This window comes from Lampetra fluviatilis, chromosome 38 (genome assembly GCF_964198595.1).
Source record: "Lampetra fluviatilis chromosome 38, kcLamFluv1.1, whole genome shotgun sequence".
Lineage (NCBI taxonomy): Eukaryota > Metazoa > Chordata > Hyperoartia > Petromyzontiformes > Petromyzontidae > Lampetra > Lampetra fluviatilis.
The window spans coordinates 10,362,645-10,382,025 of NC_136312.1; the positions used below are offsets into that span (position 1 = coordinate 10,362,645).

The window sequence follows — 19,381 nt, forward strand, 5'->3', positions numbered from 1 at the left end:
AACTTCCCGCGCTGCTGTATCCGGCTCTCCGACGTGTGGTCGGGTCGTTACTTTTTCTCTACGACTGCTTCTTTGGCGTCGTCAAACATTTTTCGATTTAAAGCTTTCGTGACTGCAGGGATTCATCTTCTTGGTTCTTTCGGTAAAGTCACGTAGAAGGGAAGTAATAAAATAATAAAAATTAAACATGAAGACCAGGTCTGTCGGGGAGACAGACCTGGTCTTCACCTGAGGACGGCTGCTTGCGTTGTGGCAGAAACGTCGTGAGAATTATTTTATTATGTTTTATTTTTATTATTTTATTACTTCCCTGGTCGTCAAACATTTCTGTTCCCTCCCCTCGCAGGGCAACTCTGGGAGTCCTGGACCGAAGGGCGACGACGTGAGTCCCTCCTGCACCTCCTCGTTACCACGTCATCTCCGGGTCGTTATCCCGTAGCCACGTCTCTCCGCGCACCCTCTCAGTGTTTGCTCGCGCGCGGTGAGCTGGCCACTTACGTGCCGCTCTTCAGTGAGAGGGCTGCAGAAGATGGAGAAGTGTGGCGAGTGAGCGAGTGAGAGGGTGGGTGAGTGAGAGGGTGAGTGAGTGGGTGAGTGAGAGGGTGGGTGGGTGGGTGAGTGAGTGAGAGGGTGGGTGGGTGAGTGAGAGGGTGGTTGGGTGAGTGAGTGGGTGAGTGAGAGGGTGGTTGGGTGAGTGAGAGGGTGGTTGGGTGGTTGAGTGAGATGGTGAGTGAGAGAGTGAGTGAAAGGGTGAGTGGGTGAGTGAGAGGGTGGGTGGGTGGGTGGGTGAGTGAGATGGTAAGTGAGAGGGTGGGTGGGTGGGTGAGTGAGAGGGTGGGTGGGTGAGTGAGATGGTAAGTGAGAGGGTGGGTGGGTGGGTGAGTGAGAGGGTGGGTGAGTGAGAGGGTGGGTGGGTGGGTGGGTGAGTGAGAGGGTGGGTGGGTGAGTGAGAGGGTGGGTGGGTGAGTGAGAGGGTGGGTGGGTGAGTGAGAGGGTGGGTGGGTGAGTGAGAGGGTGGGTGGGTGAGTGAGAGGGTGGGTGCGTGAGTAAGAGGGTGGGTGGGTGAGTGTTGAACTGCAGTGTGCTGATAGAACACAGTGTGATGGCATGGTCTGGTCGGCCCAGTGCACACCATGGGTGGAGGAATCGCTGAGTTAAGTTCACTGGTGCTTATTAATTCCAGTTACATACATCCAATTGGACAAATTTCATATCTAAATTAATTCGCTGTCTTCCACAGCACTTGGTATACCTTTAATTGTCCAAGTCAAAACATCATTTTAATTCTGTTGTTTTCTAAATTTAAATTGAGTAGTTACAATTTACACTAATTATGGAGGATTCTGGATATAAATTGAAACTATGCAAACGAGATGGCGGTGGGGGTGGATTGATACCCACAGAGAAGAAAGCGCGCACCCCACGGGACGATGCCACGTTGATGGAAGTCGGTGTTAGTCTGGGTTGTGCACAACGCAAAGTAATCCTGCCTGCCTCCCTCCCTCCCCCCCCCTTTCTTCACCCCCCCCACTCTCCCTCCCTGCCTCCCTCCATCCCTCCCTGCCTCCCTCCCTCCCTCCCCCCCACCCCCTCCCTTCACCCCCCCCACTCTCCCTCCCTGCCTCCCTCCCTACCTACCTCCCTGCCATCCCATCCCTCCCCCCACCCCCTTTCTTCACCCCCCCCACTCTCCCTCCCTGCCTCCCTCCCTACCTACCTCCCTGCCATCCCATCCCTCCCCCCCACCCCCTCCCTTCACCCCCCCACTCCCCCCCTCCTCTCCGTGTGGACAGGGAGACGGCGTTGGGGTTGGGCCGCCCGGCAGGAGAGGAGCCAAGGGGGACAGGGTCAGCGCCCCCCACCCCCCAACTCACCTCACCTCTTTCACTCCCCGCCTGCTCACCTCGTTTCACCTTCACCATTTACCCACCTATCTCACTCGCCCACAATGTTCGCTCACCCATTCGCTCCACTCAACTCCTTCACTACTGGACACATCCGTTCAGCTAATTCACTCGGCACATTCATTGGCTACTCATCTCATTCACTGGATGCATTCGTTCAGCTCATTCACTCACCCCAGTCGGTGTCCCCTCGGTTCTGCCTCTAAATGCCGCAGGGCGACCACGGCCCCGAAGGTCTGGACGGGAAGAAGGGAGAGAAGGGCGAGCAAGGAGCCGTGGCACCGCAGGTGGGTGGGTCGTCGTCCTCTACTTACAAACGAGTTAGGTTCCAGAGGTCTTCTTCTTGGTTCTCGGTAAAGTCACGTAGAAGGGAAGTAATAAAATAATAATAAAAATTAAACATAATAAAATCATTCTCACGACGTTTCGGCTGCTTGCGTTGTGGCCGAAACGTCGTGAGAATTATTTTATTATGTTTTATTTTTATTATTTTATTACTTCCCTTCTACGTGACTTTACCGAAAGAACCAAGAAGATGAATCCCTGCAGTCACGAAAGCTTTAAATCGAAAAATTCCAGAGGTCTGTTCGTAAGTCCGAGTTTACTGCTGTCGATTCCACACGTGTTGTACGGCATGGCTTTAAAAGTTGTATCATCTCCTGTAGGTGTAGATGCCACTGGGTTTTTAATTTTTCTGCTGATGTAGATGCCACCACCGCCATTTATTGCGACTGTTCGGACAGGTTTGTTCGTATCTATGAAAGTTCGTGAGTCGAACGTCCGTAAGTAGAGGAGTCCCTGTAAAAAAAATTACGTTTGTGCTTGTAAATGCTCAATAGCCGAACTGACGTGAACTTGGCTCGTGATGGCCAACACCCGTTGCCCACAGGGAAGCAAGGGGCAGGCTGGAGACAAGGGAGCGCGAGGAATCCCCGGCCTGGCGGGGGTTGGCGGTCCCAAGGTAAACGCCAACTCAAGGACTCACGGCTCGGCTTGAGGTGGCCTCACTCGCACCGTCCCCGGGTTGACGGACGACTCGAGGCGGTTTAAGAAGCGGGCCTTTCCGTGGCTTTCCGGGCTTTTGCTCCATTCGTGATGCGGGTCAGGGCACGCCTTTCTCAGAAATACTTCCGTGTGAGACTGCACCTCCAGTTAGCACGGTTGGTCATGTACGACGCGAATGCTTGTGAGTAAAATACCAAAACTGCATTGTTTGCAAAGGTGCGTGTTAATTTAAATGTACCTGCCGTCCATAACATTTTTGATCGGCCTGTACCGCGGTGACCTGTTTCCACTCGGCCTAGAGAGGTGACATTGACCCAGAGAATTCAGGCGACTGCCTGAAATGACATTGATACTAATCTGGGTTATTTTAGAAGGAGGACTGACTGCTCACATCCTTCTTCTTGATTTTCGACAGGGTGAACCGGGAGAGCTGGGAATGCCGGGCACTGCTGTGAGTTTTCATATTCACAGTCACGATGTCACCCACCTCGCGCACCGCACGAACCACACGCATCACATGCATCACACACTCTCTACGTACCACACATCCCTGGAGAAACGTGATGAAAATTTTTTGAGAAAAAAAATCACTCTCCGTTGATGCACGTCACCTTTCCTCCTGTGTGCCCTGCTTCCCTCCACTTCGCTCCCCAGGGAACCCCAGGTCTGCGGGGACGAAGCGGATTCAAAGGCATGAAGGGGGAGCGTGGAATGTACAGTGAAAAGGGTGAAAATGTGAGTGGCAAAACGCAAATTCGCACACGAAGACAAAACGCCGCTCGGCACTCCGGCGTGCGTCGTCCGCAAGAAAGCGCGCGGAGTGAAACGTCGCACCTCGTGCCGAGCAACTTGGCAGGATGTGGCGTGGATGCCGTGCAGTACGATTTATATATTTAGTTTATGCACGCAACGGGAAACGTCAAACACGGCACTGCACGGACGCACGACGTGAAACTCACGCCGCCTCGCTCGTGACACCGCGTGGACAAGAGGCGTGGACCTGCGATCTCATTCTGCCGTGTAGCCTTGTCCATACGTACGTGACATACCTACGTCACTCACCCGGTAGGGGGTTGGGGGTTGGGTGTTTCTGTGTGTGTCGGTGCGTGTGTGTCGCTGCATGTGTGTCTGTCTTAATTGTTGAATGTTGCACGTGCGTACGTTGAACTTCTTTCGCGCCGTCACGTAGCCAACCGTGATAATCGGCAGCGTGGAGGGGGGCGATGGGGAAGGACAACAAACTAAACGCAAAAAAGCAGTTGCAGAAAATTGAGTTTTTAAATGAAATGGGCCTCGATGACGTTGCCCGTGTTCGTGGGGGCTGAGGTTGGGACCAGTGATCCGCTTGCTGTGATCGTCGCATGTGGTGATTTTGTACTCGAGTAATAATCTTGCTGCGGCGTACGCTCGGGTCGCCGGCAACGGGAGCTGACCGTCTGCGGTCTTTGCCGGCAGGGCGACGTGGGCATGAAAGGGCGGTGCGGCGAGGATGGAGCGAAGGGAGCCAAGGTTTGTAGCCGCCTCACCGTCGTGACTGGCACCGGCACCGCACCGCACAGCCACTGCCAGGCGCACGCTCTCTCCACGGAGGAGCTTCCGGCGAGGTCCGTTAATCCGGCCGTGTCCCCCCCACCCACCCCCCGGTCCTACCCCACCCCACCCACCCCACCCGGTCCCCCCCCACCCCACCCACCCGGTCCCCCCCCCCACCCCACTCACCGCCCCCCCCCACCATCTCGCTCTGCGTGCAGGGAGACCCTGGACTTCCCGGAGGCCGCGGATCGCCGGGGGAGAGAGGAGAGAGGGTGAGGCTTGGGTACTCGCAGGCCAGAGGTGGCCGGTTCGATTTGATCTCCCGGCGCCCAGCAGTGGTGTAAATTGATTCTCCACGATTAGTCTATTTGTAGGTTGCGCTTGGTGAAGAGGAAGCCAAAATTACTCTCGAGGTCCGCTCCAGGGCTCCGTCTAATGGAAGCTCTTCTGCCAAGAGTAGCGTAGGCAGGCAATTGCCCGGCTGCACCTTCCCATTGCGTTCGCAGTCATTACACACAGACGTTTGCCAAAAACAAACAGCAATACCTTGCTGGTCTCGTCAAGGAGGATAAACCGTCACGCGAACTTCGGTCATCCTCGCGGCAGCAGTTTTAGGCTGGCCCTCGAACAAAGACGGTCACTGCATCGAGCACTTTCAGATGCACTTCTGCGGCCGTCTGGAACGCTCTTTTTGCTCATATTAGGAAGCCACTGGAGCTTATGCGCTTTAAAATCTAGATTGAAAACGAATTTCTTTAGATCTGCTTTTTGTTTTGAGTTTGTTGTGCTTCCTCCCGCACCTCCGATGAGCACGGCTGGATACGTACGGCACAAAAGAAGTTCAACACACATCGGTTAAATTTGCTCTTCATGAAAAATAACGGGGGGTTCCGTTGACAGAGCGGATTGTGCCGGGTGGGTGCCCCCCTCGGTATTTCGGGGGGTACACGGCGTGCATTTTAAATACCATCTTCGTCGTCTTATCGCGCCTCTTGCCACCAGCCTTGCCGTGCATCCCCCCAGCAGCCGTGGCCACGAGCGATCGCTGTCGCTGCCGGTTAAGCCGCGTGCCAACGGGCATTTCACGGTCTCACGCACGCACGCACGCATGCCGTGTGGAATCTGACAAATCGTCGTAACGGCCAGATAAACGAACCGTCGCATCAACAGAAGACAATTAAACTGCCAGGCCGATTACTGGTACGGCCGAGCCGTGCCGAGCCAAGCCCCTTGCGGCCCAGGAAACATCAACACTGGGGAGACAAAGGCGGCCGGGCGTGGTGCTGGCCGCACTACCCCCTCGGGTGTCGTGACAGCTTGTGATAGGTGCTCACGAACTGCACTTGCCCCAACAGTCAGTATGTAAGAGGCTATATGGGGGATCTTTATGGTTGTGTGTGTGTGTGTTTTGGCAGGGTGAGCGAGGCATGCTGGGTACTCCGGGAACACCCGGGCAACAAGGGGCATCAGGACCAAAGGTGAGAGGTCAAGAGGTTCATAAATTGAAGTTGAACACCGGCCAGTGAATATTTTATTAACACAACTCTGTCGAAACGCTCACCGCATCAACAACAGCCGGAAAGATATTAACACAGTTCGAAGCCTGTTCAGATTCAATAGTGCTGGGTTACTCCTATCTGCTGTATGGTTCTGAAACGCGGTTTGCACTGAATACAAATATTTAGAAACAACAAGATGGGTTTAACAGCATCGGAGCCTATTGGCTGAATAAGCCAAATAATCAGGGCAAGTGTCAAGTTTCTTCGAGTACGTATGTATGTTGAAATTCTTGCGCACAGTACATAGCCAACCATCCTACTCGGATGTGCAAACCATGTTTTCATAAATAGCGTATCGTAAGCTTTCAAGCAACTCCTCATTCATTGCAAATGATTAAGCGGCCTAGAAGGACTTTTCTGGACACGCATACATGCACATACAAGTAAACAGCATTCAGCATAGCCACCTATACAGCGTGGGCCATAAGTAACTGTCTGATTTTAAATAGTCGGATTTTGTGTTAGATAAAAAAAAATTGTAACAATAATAAAGTATAAGCCTAGGAGTTTATGACGAACCAGCATACACGTCAGCAGCCGTGCACGAATAGTTGAAATTTATTTCAGAAACAATCGTTCAAATATTTCAACACGGGAGGAAATGTTGCAGATATTTTAAGACCCCAACGGCTCCAACTCCGCACCGTATTCGGGTGTTATTGTAGCATCGCACCTCCGATTAGCACGGTTGGCTATGTACGGTGCGAAAGAAGTTAAACATACAAACGTTATTGTTGTTGTTGTTGACAAGATTTTATTATAACTTTATTGACACCGGGCTCAAGTTTCGGTGGTGCGTCTCGCGCTGTCCGGAGCGGCGTGCCGCTCGTCAAGTTCCGTTTTGTTTGTCGGCAGGGAGAGGCGGGCACCGCGGGAGTGGACGGGAGGAAGGGATCCTTCGGAGACAAGGGGCTGCAGGTGAGAGCTACCTACGGATCTCTCACGTCCGCGTGAGCCCCCTCCCACCCTGCCCCCCCCCCCCCCCCATCAGATTTCTTTTTCGGTCGCCCGCTCAGACGACGGACGCTGCCACGTGGCGGCGGCGACATCGCAGTCGCGGTTCGCTGGGCTTGCAAATCCAGGAGTTTGTCTGGTTCAATTTGGACTCGCCGCCACGGCAGTTCACACGCAGTGGCAGCAGGCTTTGTCTGAAAATCGCGCGCGTTGCGTTTGGCTGCCCGTCGCGTTGGCAGAGGGGGTGGCACGGCCACGAATTGTGAGCGCTCGCGTAAGCCCGTCATTCACAAATAGAGTAGTCGTCTTCTTGGTTCTTTCGGTAAAGTCACGTAGAAGGGAAGTAATAAAATAATAAAGATAAAAATAAAAGTAGTCGTGCATCCGTTGGGTGATTTTTCTGGACAGATAATTGTGGCCACGGAGATCTGATTGCGATCGTGTCGAATGGCGTCAGCAAAATTGCACGTATAACCAAGGCTTTATTTTAGTTTGTGCTTTTTGCGCCTGAACTCCGGAAAAAAATATCCCTGACCCCCCCCCCCTCTCCTCCTGCTGTCAGAGGGTAGGGATGGGGGGAGGGAGGATCACGATCTGGTGGGTGGGGGGGCAGTGCCTCTGGAGAGAATTCCATGAGGAACTAAGCCCTTTTGTCGAATTGGAATAGTCTGTAAACGCGTCATTACATGTTGTGCTACGTACGTAGCGATTGCCACCCGGGACACACGGCTAAATATAATCATCATTATAATAATGCACGCAGACAATGCTGAAGGCAGACTCGTCTGAAAAGGGTAAGCGTTGTGGTCATATTATTCGAGACAGCGGCCCTTGCACGCACGCTTCTGTCTGAGTTTGCCATCGCAATATGGAAAGTGTTCAAATCAGTTTAAACACGAGCACTGTTTTTAATTAAATAAACGTATAGAATAATGAAAATAAGTGACTGGTGTGCCACTACGGACCACTAGCATGGAACCTTCACATCTTAGTCCTTTCCTTTTTCGTTATGAATGGCAGGCCACGTAGGTGGCGCTTTTAATAACTGAACTTTAAGTTGGACTCAGTCGTGTTAAAAAAAAAAGAGATTGGTGGCAATAAAAGGGTAATTAATTAATGACCGTCCAGACACTGACTGTGGAATATTTCAACAGTCTCAACCTCACGATCCAAACTCAATTAAGTCAATGAAAGAAGTATTTTTTTGACAAACGTACAATTTCATCACATTATTTTAAAAGCGTCATTTCCGTGCAGCCTCTCGCCATTTCCCCAACCCCGTGTGCGACCCAAACTTCATTAAGCGAATGAAATAACTCTCTCCGCTGTTTAACAAAGGGTAAGTGACACTTGCAGCAGCAGCAGCGGCCCCTTCTGCCATTTCCAGACACGGCTGTGTCCCACGTGCCCCCGCTCCCTCTCGTTAGTGGTGGGGGGAGTCGAGCTCCAGTCATTTCGTCCCATTAATCGCGTTGCGGGACACCGTGGCAAAGCGCGATAATTACGTTGAACGGACAGCCGCCGTAATTTCCCTGGCGTGTCCGATCCAAGACTGGTTTCTTTTTTGTAAGTTTCTTAACCCGCGTTGATGTGGGTGGTCGGCATTCGGGGAAGCGTTGTAGTTGAGAGCGGCTGTTTATTTTCATCCCGCCCCCGCAAACGTTGAATGGAACCCAACTGTTATGTTTCTGGCCCCCGCGGACCTCGAATTCGAATCAATTTTGTTGTTGTTGTTTGTTCGTTTTAAATTCAAGAACGGGAGAGCCACAGGTTTCTTTACAAACCGGAAGAGCGCGAGCGTCGCCACCAGGGTTAAGCCGTCCGAGGCAGGGGGGGTCCACAGCATCGTCGAGAATTAATTCTCGTCATCAGTTCTGTCGCCTCTCCTTTGTCGCGCGTGCAGGTCGTGCTCTCCCCCCCCCCACCCTTCATTTGTCACCGTGCACTTATCTTGCCGTAGGGGCTCGCTCATTCTCGCACTTTCTCGCTCGCTCGCTCTCTTTTTCTCTCTCATTTGCTTCCGATCGCCGTTACGCTCAACTCCGATTCGGTTCCGCTGCGACGGGTACCGCGTGCCGATAGTTGTTTAAGTCCTCGGTCGTTACGTGTCTCGGTGTCCGCGAAAGAATAATGCCGGGTCTGTTGGCCCACCTGCCGGATAATGAGCTTTAGTTTCAAGGCAGGCAGTGCCGCAAGGAACCGACGACGCCTTGCGTAATGGGCGCAAGCGGCGTGATTATTATTTTTTTCTCTTATAGACGGTTTCGCCAAAGAAACCTGCACGCAGATCCGCATCCCTTGTCGTGCGCGCTCGCTCGCTCTCTCTGCGCTGTGCGCTTCTTTTCTTCGTTTTGTTGTTTTAGCCTGCGCCAGATTTTCCTTTTTTTTCCACGTGCGCTCATTACGTAGACACGACCGTAAGCCGCAGCCAGGACGGCATATTTAGACCGCGTCACGGTGTGGCGGAGCGCTGCTTTGACTGCTGAGGGAATCGTGGGGCACACTCAACAGTGAGCCTGTCCGTGTGTGCCGCGTGCATTGCGGGGAGCGGCGGTGCAGCGGTTAGCGCGTTGCCCTACGAACCCATGACCCTGGTTTGATTTCCGCTTCAGAGCCAATAACAGTGGAGAACATCTGAACTGGTCCTGGGTCTCCCCTAGGTCGACTCAGCCTTAAATGAGTACCTGGTGCAGTGTGTAAAAATCAGCTATGGGGAGACAGAGGCGGCCAGGTGTGGTGTTGGCCACCCGCCTACTCATGTCCCGTGCCAGCCGTCAGCACTTGTGGCGGTGAGATGTTAACTACTTTGCCTGGTATGCAGGAGGTCGTGGCTTCGATCCCGACACCTGATCCCTGTATATTTGGAGTCCGCGTGTTCCCCTCCACGTACTCGCTGATGCCGTTTGCCCTGGGCCAGAGTCTAAGAACAAAAAAAAAACACGAAATCTCAACCGGGGAGTGTGAATTGTTCGAGTCTTAATTCGTCGGACGGACAGTGGTTGCGTGTAGCCCTTTGTGGGGCCCTTCTACGCCGGAGATCTGCGGTGCGGGGTGAGCCCCAGCCGCAGCAGCAAGGAGACAGAGATGGACACGACACCGCACGCTCCTTCGTGGAGTCGAAGGCGGCGCACGTTAAGGTCTCCGCCGCCGATATGTTTCCTGTACAGGGGCCCTTGTTAAAAATGTACTTCCTGCCGGCAGTTTGATGGTTAAAAACAGCCGCCCGCCCTCACCGACGTACGCAGGTGTCGTTCATTACGAAAAATAGATTCTACCCCGGGGGGGGGGGGGGGGGGGGGGGTGAGGAGGAGGAAGTGTGGGTGCGTGCGTACGGAGGGGGAATGGTTCTTACGAACATAGACATTTTTGCGGGGGTGATAGGGGATCACGGAGGCCGTAATCAACATGCATCATAACTTGGCTCGGTGGGACGATGGGAGCAGGCCGAGGGACTAACCCCGCTCCGTGGGGGGTGGGGGGGGTCCCGCTCTAACGAGGGGTGCTGCGGTGGCTAGGAGATGTTACCTCCATCGCCTGGTATACAGGTGGCCGTGGGTTTTATCCCGTCCCGTGGCAAAGCTGCCGAGGTATGAACCGGGACGGGCTCACTTTGCTGTGGGAGCTACCCCACGGACATCTGGGCAGCCCTCTAACACACGGGGGTCAAGTCTTGATGTTAACTACCTCGCCTGGTGTACAAGGAGGTCGTGTACGATCCCGACTCTGACGCCTGCTGTGTATTTGGAGTTTGCGTGTCTTTCTCTCTCTCTCTCTCCCCGTGGTCACGTTGGATTTGTTTTAATCGGGGTCCTCCGGTTTTTCTGTACACATTTAGAATCAACGTGCGTTCCGAGTATTTGGCTGCGATGAATTTCCACGCGACGATAAGCCGCTTCCCTGTGCTATCATTTGTGATGGCAGCAAGGTCGCTTCTTAAAAAAATATATAAGCTAAGAGCTCAGTGGGCCTTAACCTGGTTAAATAAATAAAAAAATGTAAGTTTTTGTTAATCTACTTGCGGAATAAAGAGCTGGCGCCTCGCCCGTCACGACGACGCGGCGGCAGAGGCGGCGAAGCCGCGGAAGGGAGCGGCGCGGGGGGGACCGCAAGGACTGCGAGGGCTTCTTTTACTCAATTCAAGTCATTCGCTTAAATCTCCTGAACTTGTGGTTGAAAGGGGTTGCGTTGAAACGAAATGAAGGCTCGTGGCGATGAGCAATTTGTGGCCGGTGTTCTTTTTCCGGGCACGGGCGGTTGCGGGCGTCGGAGCGCGTTTTCCGGTCGGCAGATGTTCTTTTAATGGTTTTTCCGTTTTAGACGCGGGCCCCGAGTCTCGCTGCAGCACGAGCAGCGTGCCGGTGCTGCGAGCGTCATCGCCCACCGTCGCCACCACCGCTGGGCGCTCATTAAAACGATCCGGACGTTTCTCGCGTCTCTCCCCTCACGCCCGCCACCACCCCCCGCCCCACCTCGAGTCCATTTATAGTGCTTAAATATTTACCGGGATTCTTTTTTAATATATATATCAGCTGCTCTCTGCGGCACTGTGTGCAAAGAAAGTGGCGCCAGCAACCTACACCACCCCTTCTTCTTCTTCTTCCTCTGTACCAATTTGTGTGTGGCAACCCATCGGTTTCGTGGGTTTTGCTCCGACGGCCAAAAGCACAGCCTCCTCGAGGGGGAAGCTAAACGGATGGCGTCTTAAGTGCCTCCGCTGAACACAACCGAGGTTCCCAATGCCTCACGATGCCGTCCACGGCCTGCTAAATGATTATCCACACAGCCACACGCCACTGTTTGCCCACTCGAATCGATGGTGGCTGCATCTGCCACGGGTGTTGCGAGTCGCTCGGTTCCGTGGCGTGCACTGTGGTTGGATTTCGAGGCGGGGTGGTCTATGCGGTGCAGGGGGGTGGCAATTGGCTGCGGTTTGCCCATGAGGCACATAACACATTCCTGCGGAGGGAGCTGGTAGGAACGTTGGGTTGCTCGGTCAATGGCCAGGGTCAACGGCGGCGTGGTGTATTCGGCAAATATGCCCGACTGTGAGGGCGGGCACAAGCCGGCGTGAGTAGGTTAAACGTTGAGTTTTATAAAGGCACCACGGGGTGACCAGCTCCTCCCCACCCAGCCCCACCCCTCCCCCACCCAGCCCCACCCTCCCCACCCAGCCCCTCCCCACCCAGCCCCACCCTCCCCACCCAGCCCCTCCGCACCCTCCCCTCCCCACTCGAAAGCGGTCACATTTACACTTCCGCGGTGTAACCCCCCAGTATAACCCCTTATGGATAATATTGGCCGCGAAAGCCTACTTGTTAAACTAAGGTGGCATTCTCGTATGCCTTACGCCACAAGCAACCAGTGCGCTAAATGTTAGGCATCCAACGATTTCTCCATGCCACAGTTCGATGAAATGCCATGAATCTGTGAGGTTTTTGTTTTCTTGAATGTGATGCGTTGTAGTGCATCTCTTGACTGCTATTGCCACATGAAACTAATTCCATGCGACGTGCACAAACCGTAACAAAAAAAGACTCGAATCTCACGTGCGTGCGTGGTTTGATTTGTGTATCACGTGGGAGATCGGTTTGAAAGGTGGGTGGGTGACTCGGAGGTGAGAGCTCCGAGGTGACAGCGCAGATTTGAATCCAGGTCTCGGCCGTCTCTGATTAAACCGGCTTCTCCAGTGTTGTGAGTTGATGGACTTGAGCTGCGCCGCTGAATGAGTGCTCACAAGAAAAGACGATCGGAGAAAGCGCGTGGCTCTGTGGGAGTCACACCCGTTTGACTGTGAACGTGCCACCAACATCACTGTTCGTAGCTGGGTGGGCCGTGAAAAGTCCTGGGTGCAAAAGGTCACTCGGAGGGATCTCAGGTGGTAGTTCTGTGATGCCCGCCTTTTTTTTTAGGGAATTATCTTCACACAAAGTGTCGCAACTATATCTCCGCTATAGATCCGAATGGAAAAGTCATCGCATGGTACGACGCCATTAGCACAATCGCGGTGAATGTGGGACGAAGGCAATTTTTTAAAATCCCCCCCCTTTGTACCCCCCCCCCGCTCTTTCCCATCCCCCTTCTCCACTTGCAAGTTAATTACCTTCCCCCTTACCGATCCCCCCCCCCCCCCCACATAAACTTTCACTTCTCCGCTGGAGCCTCCCACCTGGTTGGTAGCAGTGAGGCCCAACCCTCCCCCCTTCGTCACCACAAGCCCTGCTGCGGCGTCGATCTCGCCTTTGCTTGCGGAGTTTTTGCCCCCCCCCCTTCCCGCACCCCCCCCCCCCCCCCCCATTCTTGTTTTGTGATCGACGCTCCGTGCCGGGGCACGCGTTGAGTAGAAAATATTTGTGTTATGTTTCATTTTCACCGATTAACCGATGATGCATCATTACATGGCTAATTACGGGCAAGCCGGCTACCTCTTGGCTTAGACGCATGTTGGAGTGATGCATGGCTTGCGCTTGGAATTACTACATCGAGAGACATCGTTCAGAACTCGTGAGAAAGGGCGAGTTGGCTTGGACAGGGCACATCACTACGAGGGCACGAGGGTGGATGAGGGTCAAGAATAAATTATTACGGAGCAATGAAAGTCAGCTGGGGTGCAACGTGAATTGTTATTACATCGCGGGGCCGTGAGAGGTGGCACAGTGGCAGCTGGACGGGGCCTTCATCCAGCAGTGGATCGAGGAATACGGAGAATGGAGGACGCAACAAAAGTGTTCCCCCGAGTCTAATGTGCGCTACGGTCCGGCCCTCACCGGCCTTCTCTGTTGCAGGGCCACCCGGGCTTGCTAGGCCCTCCGGGACCATCAGGGCCAGTCGGAGAGGTCGGCCGCGTCGGAGAGAGGGGGCTCGAGGGGCCGCCCGGGAAGGAAGGCCCCAAGGGCAAGAAGGTGAGGGCCTCCACACGGCCGCTTGGCGGGGCATAGCCCCCGCGACACGTTGTGCAACCGGGTTGCATGCAACTTACACGTGGGGGCTTCTCTGCGTGTTCAGAAACATGTGTAGAGATGGGATTTTATTTTATTTATTTTGGCTGCGATAAATGTCGTCTTTGCCGTCCTGTTTGTTGTTATAACGTTCTTCATAGCTCATCGGATTCCTCCGGCGACCCGAGTTCGATTCCCGTTCACGGCCAACACCAGTGGCGATTATCTGAACCGGTCTTGGGCCTCCCCTAGGTCGACTCAGGCTCGAATGAGTATCTGGTGCGGTGTGTAAAAACATTGTCACCGTGAAGACAGAGGCGGTAGGGCGTGGTGCTGACCACACCCACCCCTCCGTGTGCCGTGCCGGCCTTCGTAGGTGCTCGCTAACAGCACTTGCCCCAACAGTCCGTTAAGGCTATACGAGGGATCTTTGTCTTTGTGCTTATTTTGTTTGCTGGTTTCGTGCTGCGCACCATGGTGTGAATGCTGATGTACGTCGCTGCCTGCAGGGCAAAGTGGGGCCCCCCGGGATGGACGTGACCGGAGCCAGCGGCCTGCCGGGTGAACCTGGCAGCAAGGGAGAACAGGTGAGCACGAGGTGCGCTCCTATCGTCGTCATCACCGTTGTAGTCATCAGCCGTCTAGAATCAACAGAATGGCCATCAGTCATCATTGTAATCATCGTCGTCGTCGTCGTCATCACCATCGTCATCAGCCGTCTAGAATCAACAGAATGGCCATCAGTCATCATTGTAATCATCGTCGTCGTCGTCGTCATCACCATCGTCATCAGCCGTCAAGAATCAACAGAATGGCCATCAGTCATCATTGTAATCATCGTCGTCGTCGTCGTCATCACCGTCGTAGTCATCAGTTGTCAAGAATCAACAGAATGGCCATCAGTCATCATTGTAATCATCATCAGTCATCATCATAATCATCATCGTCGTCGTCATCATCGTTATTGTGAACATCACTCTCTTGTATATAAGAATAGGTTTTACCCTTTCTGGCAATATAACAGTTATGTTACGATGTAAAAACTCCAAATTGAAACCTTTTGCAAGGAATCATGTCTGCATTAACCACATATACTTGTGGTGATCATGTAAACAAAAAACATTCTTTGGTAGTATATGCATTGTCTCATGATGATGGTGATGATGAGAATTGGTATGATTACGAATTTTGACATTGCTGCTGTTAATTATTCATCATAATCAATTGCCATTATCTTCAATCAACAATAATTGATCACCCATGAATAACCATTAATTATCATGTCTTCATTCATCAGTGAGCTTTCTCGTGAGCGTTAATTTATTCTCGTTTGTCGTGTATATCATCTACGGCGCATTTGTCGGACATTCATATTCGTTCTGCAATCGCTTCCTGACTGAGTAATTATCTTGAACACCCTTTTGTCACGGTGGCTAGACATCCGCTACAGGGGAGGTGAGGTATGAATAAATACAAATAAATAAACACGTAGGCTTTCGCGACCAATATTATTCATAATAAGCGTTTTTGGGTTAGATTGCGTTATTTATAAATGTGTCGTAACCCTCCACCACCCGACACGGCCAATTAGCAAAAAAGTGTCACCTTAAAAAAAGACAAATAGTTCCCTACTTTAGCCCACCGGTGTGTTGAAGCGTGAAACCACAACATTTAACATTTTTGAGTACGACGTTTCGCTGGTAATTACATCCAGCATCATCGGGCAATTCGCCATTCTGACCAACGTGACACTTTTTTACTGATTGGCCGTGTCGGGTGGTGGAGGGTTACGACACATTTATAAATAACGCGGTCTAACCCAAAAACGTTTATTATAAATAAATAAACAGCTGCAGATTCGTGCCGGAAAAAACTTCCCGCTTGGTCGTCGTGCGGGAAGACTGACCCCCCCCCCCGCCATAGGAATGTGGAATTCCCATTCGCCGGTCTCAGGGTCGCCGCCCAACCGCCCGTTTGAGCCGGGAGGCGATTTGCCTTCGACTCGTAACGAGCACAGCTGCCGATTGCTTGTCGCCTCTCTCTCCCTCTCCCTTCTTCCCTCGTCGCAAATGCAAGGGGAGCTCGGGCAAGGTGGGAAATCGCGGCTACAAAGGAGAAGTGGGGATCACGGTGAGTGCGTGCGCGCGATCGGTGTCCGCGAGACGGCGTCGCTCGTCAACGCGGCATTCGTCGCGTGTCCAATGTGGAGACATTCAACGGCCGTCGGACCGAGAGTTCTGCGGATGTGGTGTAAAAAGCTCCCCGGGGTTTTGTCCCGGTGCCGACACAAATGATGCCATGAGCCACGATGAGGTCGAGGTGCCGTTTGGCGCCCACCTCTCGAGCTTTCTGCTGCCGGTTAGTGCCGCTCACGTCGCCCTCTTAAGCCCGCCCACTCGACTCCCTCGGCTCTGACCTCCAACAAATCCCTGAGATTTGTAGTTGTTGTGATGCGGGATTCAATTTGCTCGCTGTGCTTATTTTGCCCGCTTTGAGAATCCCCCCGTGTGTGATGCTGCTGCTGCTGCTCTTTGCTTTGGCTCTTTGCAGAAGGAGGCGATTCGCTCCATTCTTCGTGAAGAGATGAGCGGACGCTGCAGTACGTACGCGAGCTCGCGCACACCCCCTGCATACACCCTGCGCACATGCAGCACACGCACACCGTTCACAAGCACACTGGCATGTACACTACACGCATTGACACAAAGATCCCCTCTATAGACTGTTGGGGCAAGTGCTGTTCGCGAGTTCCTATGAAGGCCGACACGGCATGAGAGGCGGTGGATGGCCAGGACCACACGCATTTGTCTCCGTAGTGGGACTCATTTGAGGCTGAGTTGACCTCGGGGAGCCCCAGGACCAGTTTATATATTTTTTACGAGTGTTGGCCGTGAGCGGGAATCGAACTCGTAATGACGGGTGTAGGTTGATAGCGCGCTGCGCTATGAAGCTGTGAACCTACACTTCCCCTCCCGACATAACCACACACAGCTGAACTCACGCACACATACCTGAGCACACATACCCAAACACACACCCACATATCCCCACACACACGCACAGGTATACACAGACACATAGCACGGACATACATCACAAAGACAAAGATCCCCCATATAGCCTTTAACAGACTGTCGGGGCAAGTGCTGCGAGCGAGCACCGATGAAGGCCGGCACGGCACACGAGGGGGTGGGTGGCCAGCCCCACCCCCCGGCCGCCTTTGTCTCCCTAGTGGCTCATTTTTGAGGCCGAGTCAACCTCGAGCACAGACACCCCCACACACAAACACACGTACACCCCCACACACGCGCGCACACACATGCGCGCAGGTACACACAGACACATAGCGCGCACGTGCATCACGCGTGATGCACACGTGATGCACGTGCTCACGCACGCAGGCAGGCAGCAGCCCCCCCCCCCTTCCGCCGCCCCCCACCTTGACGCGCACGGGCACGCGCGTGTCGCGGCGCGTGGCCCGGGCTCGTGGGCCACAGGGGTGCGTGCCCCTAATTGTTTTGGCTTTTAGACATCGGCTCTCCCCGCTGGGGGGGGGGGGGGGGCGCGGGGGTTGGGGGTTAATTTGCGCGGCTGTTTGAGATGCTCGCGGGGACCGAGACGCGAGAGGCGCCCGCCCCGCGCTGGCACCATTAGCGACTGATGCGTGAGTGCCGCTCGCTAAATATCATCCAATTAGCGCCCTAATGCGTCCGGAGGGGGAGACCCTGACTAATGACTTCTATTGCACGCCGATTACAGGGCCCCGGTTTTCGTTCACAGCCAAAGTTAATGCCGCGCGTGGGAGGGGGGGGGGAAGGAAGGCCGGGGGGTGAAGGGGGGTAGGTGAAGGGTTCTCACTCTGCAGTGGCCGGGCGTGCGACACACGGGAGAAGCGCGATATCGGCGTTGAGCGCGAGCTTCAACGTGGTCGACATGTCACTGCTGCTGCTGCTAGGGTTAGTGTCCATGCATTATATGAGCGTTTCACTTGTTAGCACCAAATGAATTTGCGAAACGAGATTTTTGTTTGTTTATTTATTTTATTTTATTATTCCCCTTCTACGTGACTTTACCGAAAGAACCAAAATATGAATCCCTGCAGTCACGAAAGCTTTAAATCGAAATGCTTTAAATCGAAATATCTGTATTTGTAAAAGGTTTGAAAGTGTAGAGAGATGGATCACGTCTTTTTTAAAGCAAGTGGCAGCCAATCGGGACCACGAGTGTATTTTTCGAGAGAGTCATGTGTCTATGTGTGCGTGTGTGTGTGGCCTCAACGTGCACATAGCCTGGCACAAGCGTCGTGGTGACGTCACCACCACTTAGTGGCGAATGGCGGTTGTTGTTATTGTTGTGTGGGGAGCGGTCGTGTAGCGGCTAGCACACTGCGCTATGAACCCGGCAAACTCGAGTTCAATTCCCTCTCATGGACAACACGAGTGATAATTATCTGAATCGGTCTAGGGCCTCCCATAGGTCGACTCAGCCTCAAATGAGTACCTGGTGTGGTGTGTAAACATCGGCACTAGGGAGACAAAGGTGGCTGGGCGTGGTGCAGGCCACCAGCCTCTTCGTGCCATGCCGGCCTTCATTGATTCTCAGTAACAGCATTTGCCCCAGCAGTCTGTTAAGGCTATACGGGGGAACTGTGCGTGTGTGTGTGTTGTCATAGTTTTGGGGCATTGAATTGTTAGGGATTGCCACTGTTGATTGGGGACTGTTGGCATCTGCTGGTAGTGGTGTTAATATAAATGCTTAGTATCAAGGCTTCCAGAATTGGGATGTTTGGCTAAATCCATGGACAACATCACCATCATTACCATCGACGTCACAGCAATGAACAATTTACTCGCGCAACAGATGCACACGGACCGCTCACGAAAATCGCAGCATTGAAAAATTATCTCAGCCGTGCGCTTGTGTGAGGAGATTTTTTCTTATTCACAGTTTTGTAAATTAACAGAAAAAATAAACTGATTGAAAAAAAGACCTTTACCCCTTTCTGAGGTAATTCCAGGCGATGTTTTATACCAAATAGACACCAATTACAGAGGTTGTCCCATCTGCGCAACCTTGCATCCTTGTGGTAAAAAAAGCCAACAAATATGCTTTGAGGCTAAAGCCTTGTTTTTCATCGTTCAATATCTTGATACGGGCGAAAGGGTGCCATAGTTATTTATAGAACTAACGCTTTCGGAACATTCAGGCTGCATGAATACCCTTTATTCCATTAAAAAATATAAGCGACGGGCTGCGATGGTATTTTTAAAACTGTGTACGCCATTCCCGTTGAATGAAACGATTGAGATGAATGAGGCGGATGTAAATATCGCCGCTGGGGTTGAGTCACGGCCGTTGTTGCGTTTCTCTGCCTGCGTGTCTTGCAGCTTGCGGAGGTACGGGGAGTGCGGCGCTGCCGTTGCGTTCAGCGCACCGGCCTCTGCTCGTGGCGACGGCACACCGCGACAGCCACGGAGATAATGAACCATGA

General features: G+C 53.0%; 1 protein-coding gene across 1 annotated transcript in view; it reads left to right on the plus strand.

The window, feature by feature from the left end:
- The window catches only part of LOC144945697 (uncharacterized), a 36,402-nt gene extending 17,021 nt beyond the window's left edge, over positions 1–19,381 (plus strand). Inside the window, exons 19-33 of the mRNA XM_078874264.1 lie at positions 347–382; positions 1,794–1,847; positions 2,120–2,191; positions 2,794–2,865; positions 3,325–3,360; positions 3,564–3,644; positions 4,365–4,418; positions 4,661–4,714; positions 5,858–5,920; positions 6,857–6,919; positions 13,738–13,854; positions 14,400–14,477; positions 15,967–16,020; positions 16,441–16,489; positions 19,278–19,381. Coding sequence (XP_078730390.1) covers positions 347–382; positions 1,794–1,847; positions 2,120–2,191; positions 2,794–2,865; positions 3,325–3,360; positions 3,564–3,644; positions 4,365–4,418; positions 4,661–4,714; positions 5,858–5,920; positions 6,857–6,919; positions 13,738–13,854; positions 14,400–14,477; positions 15,967–16,020; positions 16,441–16,489; positions 19,278–19,381 — 987 coding nt within the window. The remainder of the gene's footprint in view (positions 1–346; positions 383–1,793; positions 1,848–2,119; positions 2,192–2,793; positions 2,866–3,324; positions 3,361–3,563; positions 3,645–4,364; positions 4,419–4,660; positions 4,715–5,857; positions 5,921–6,856; positions 6,920–13,737; positions 13,855–14,399; positions 14,478–15,966; positions 16,021–16,440; positions 16,490–19,277) is intronic.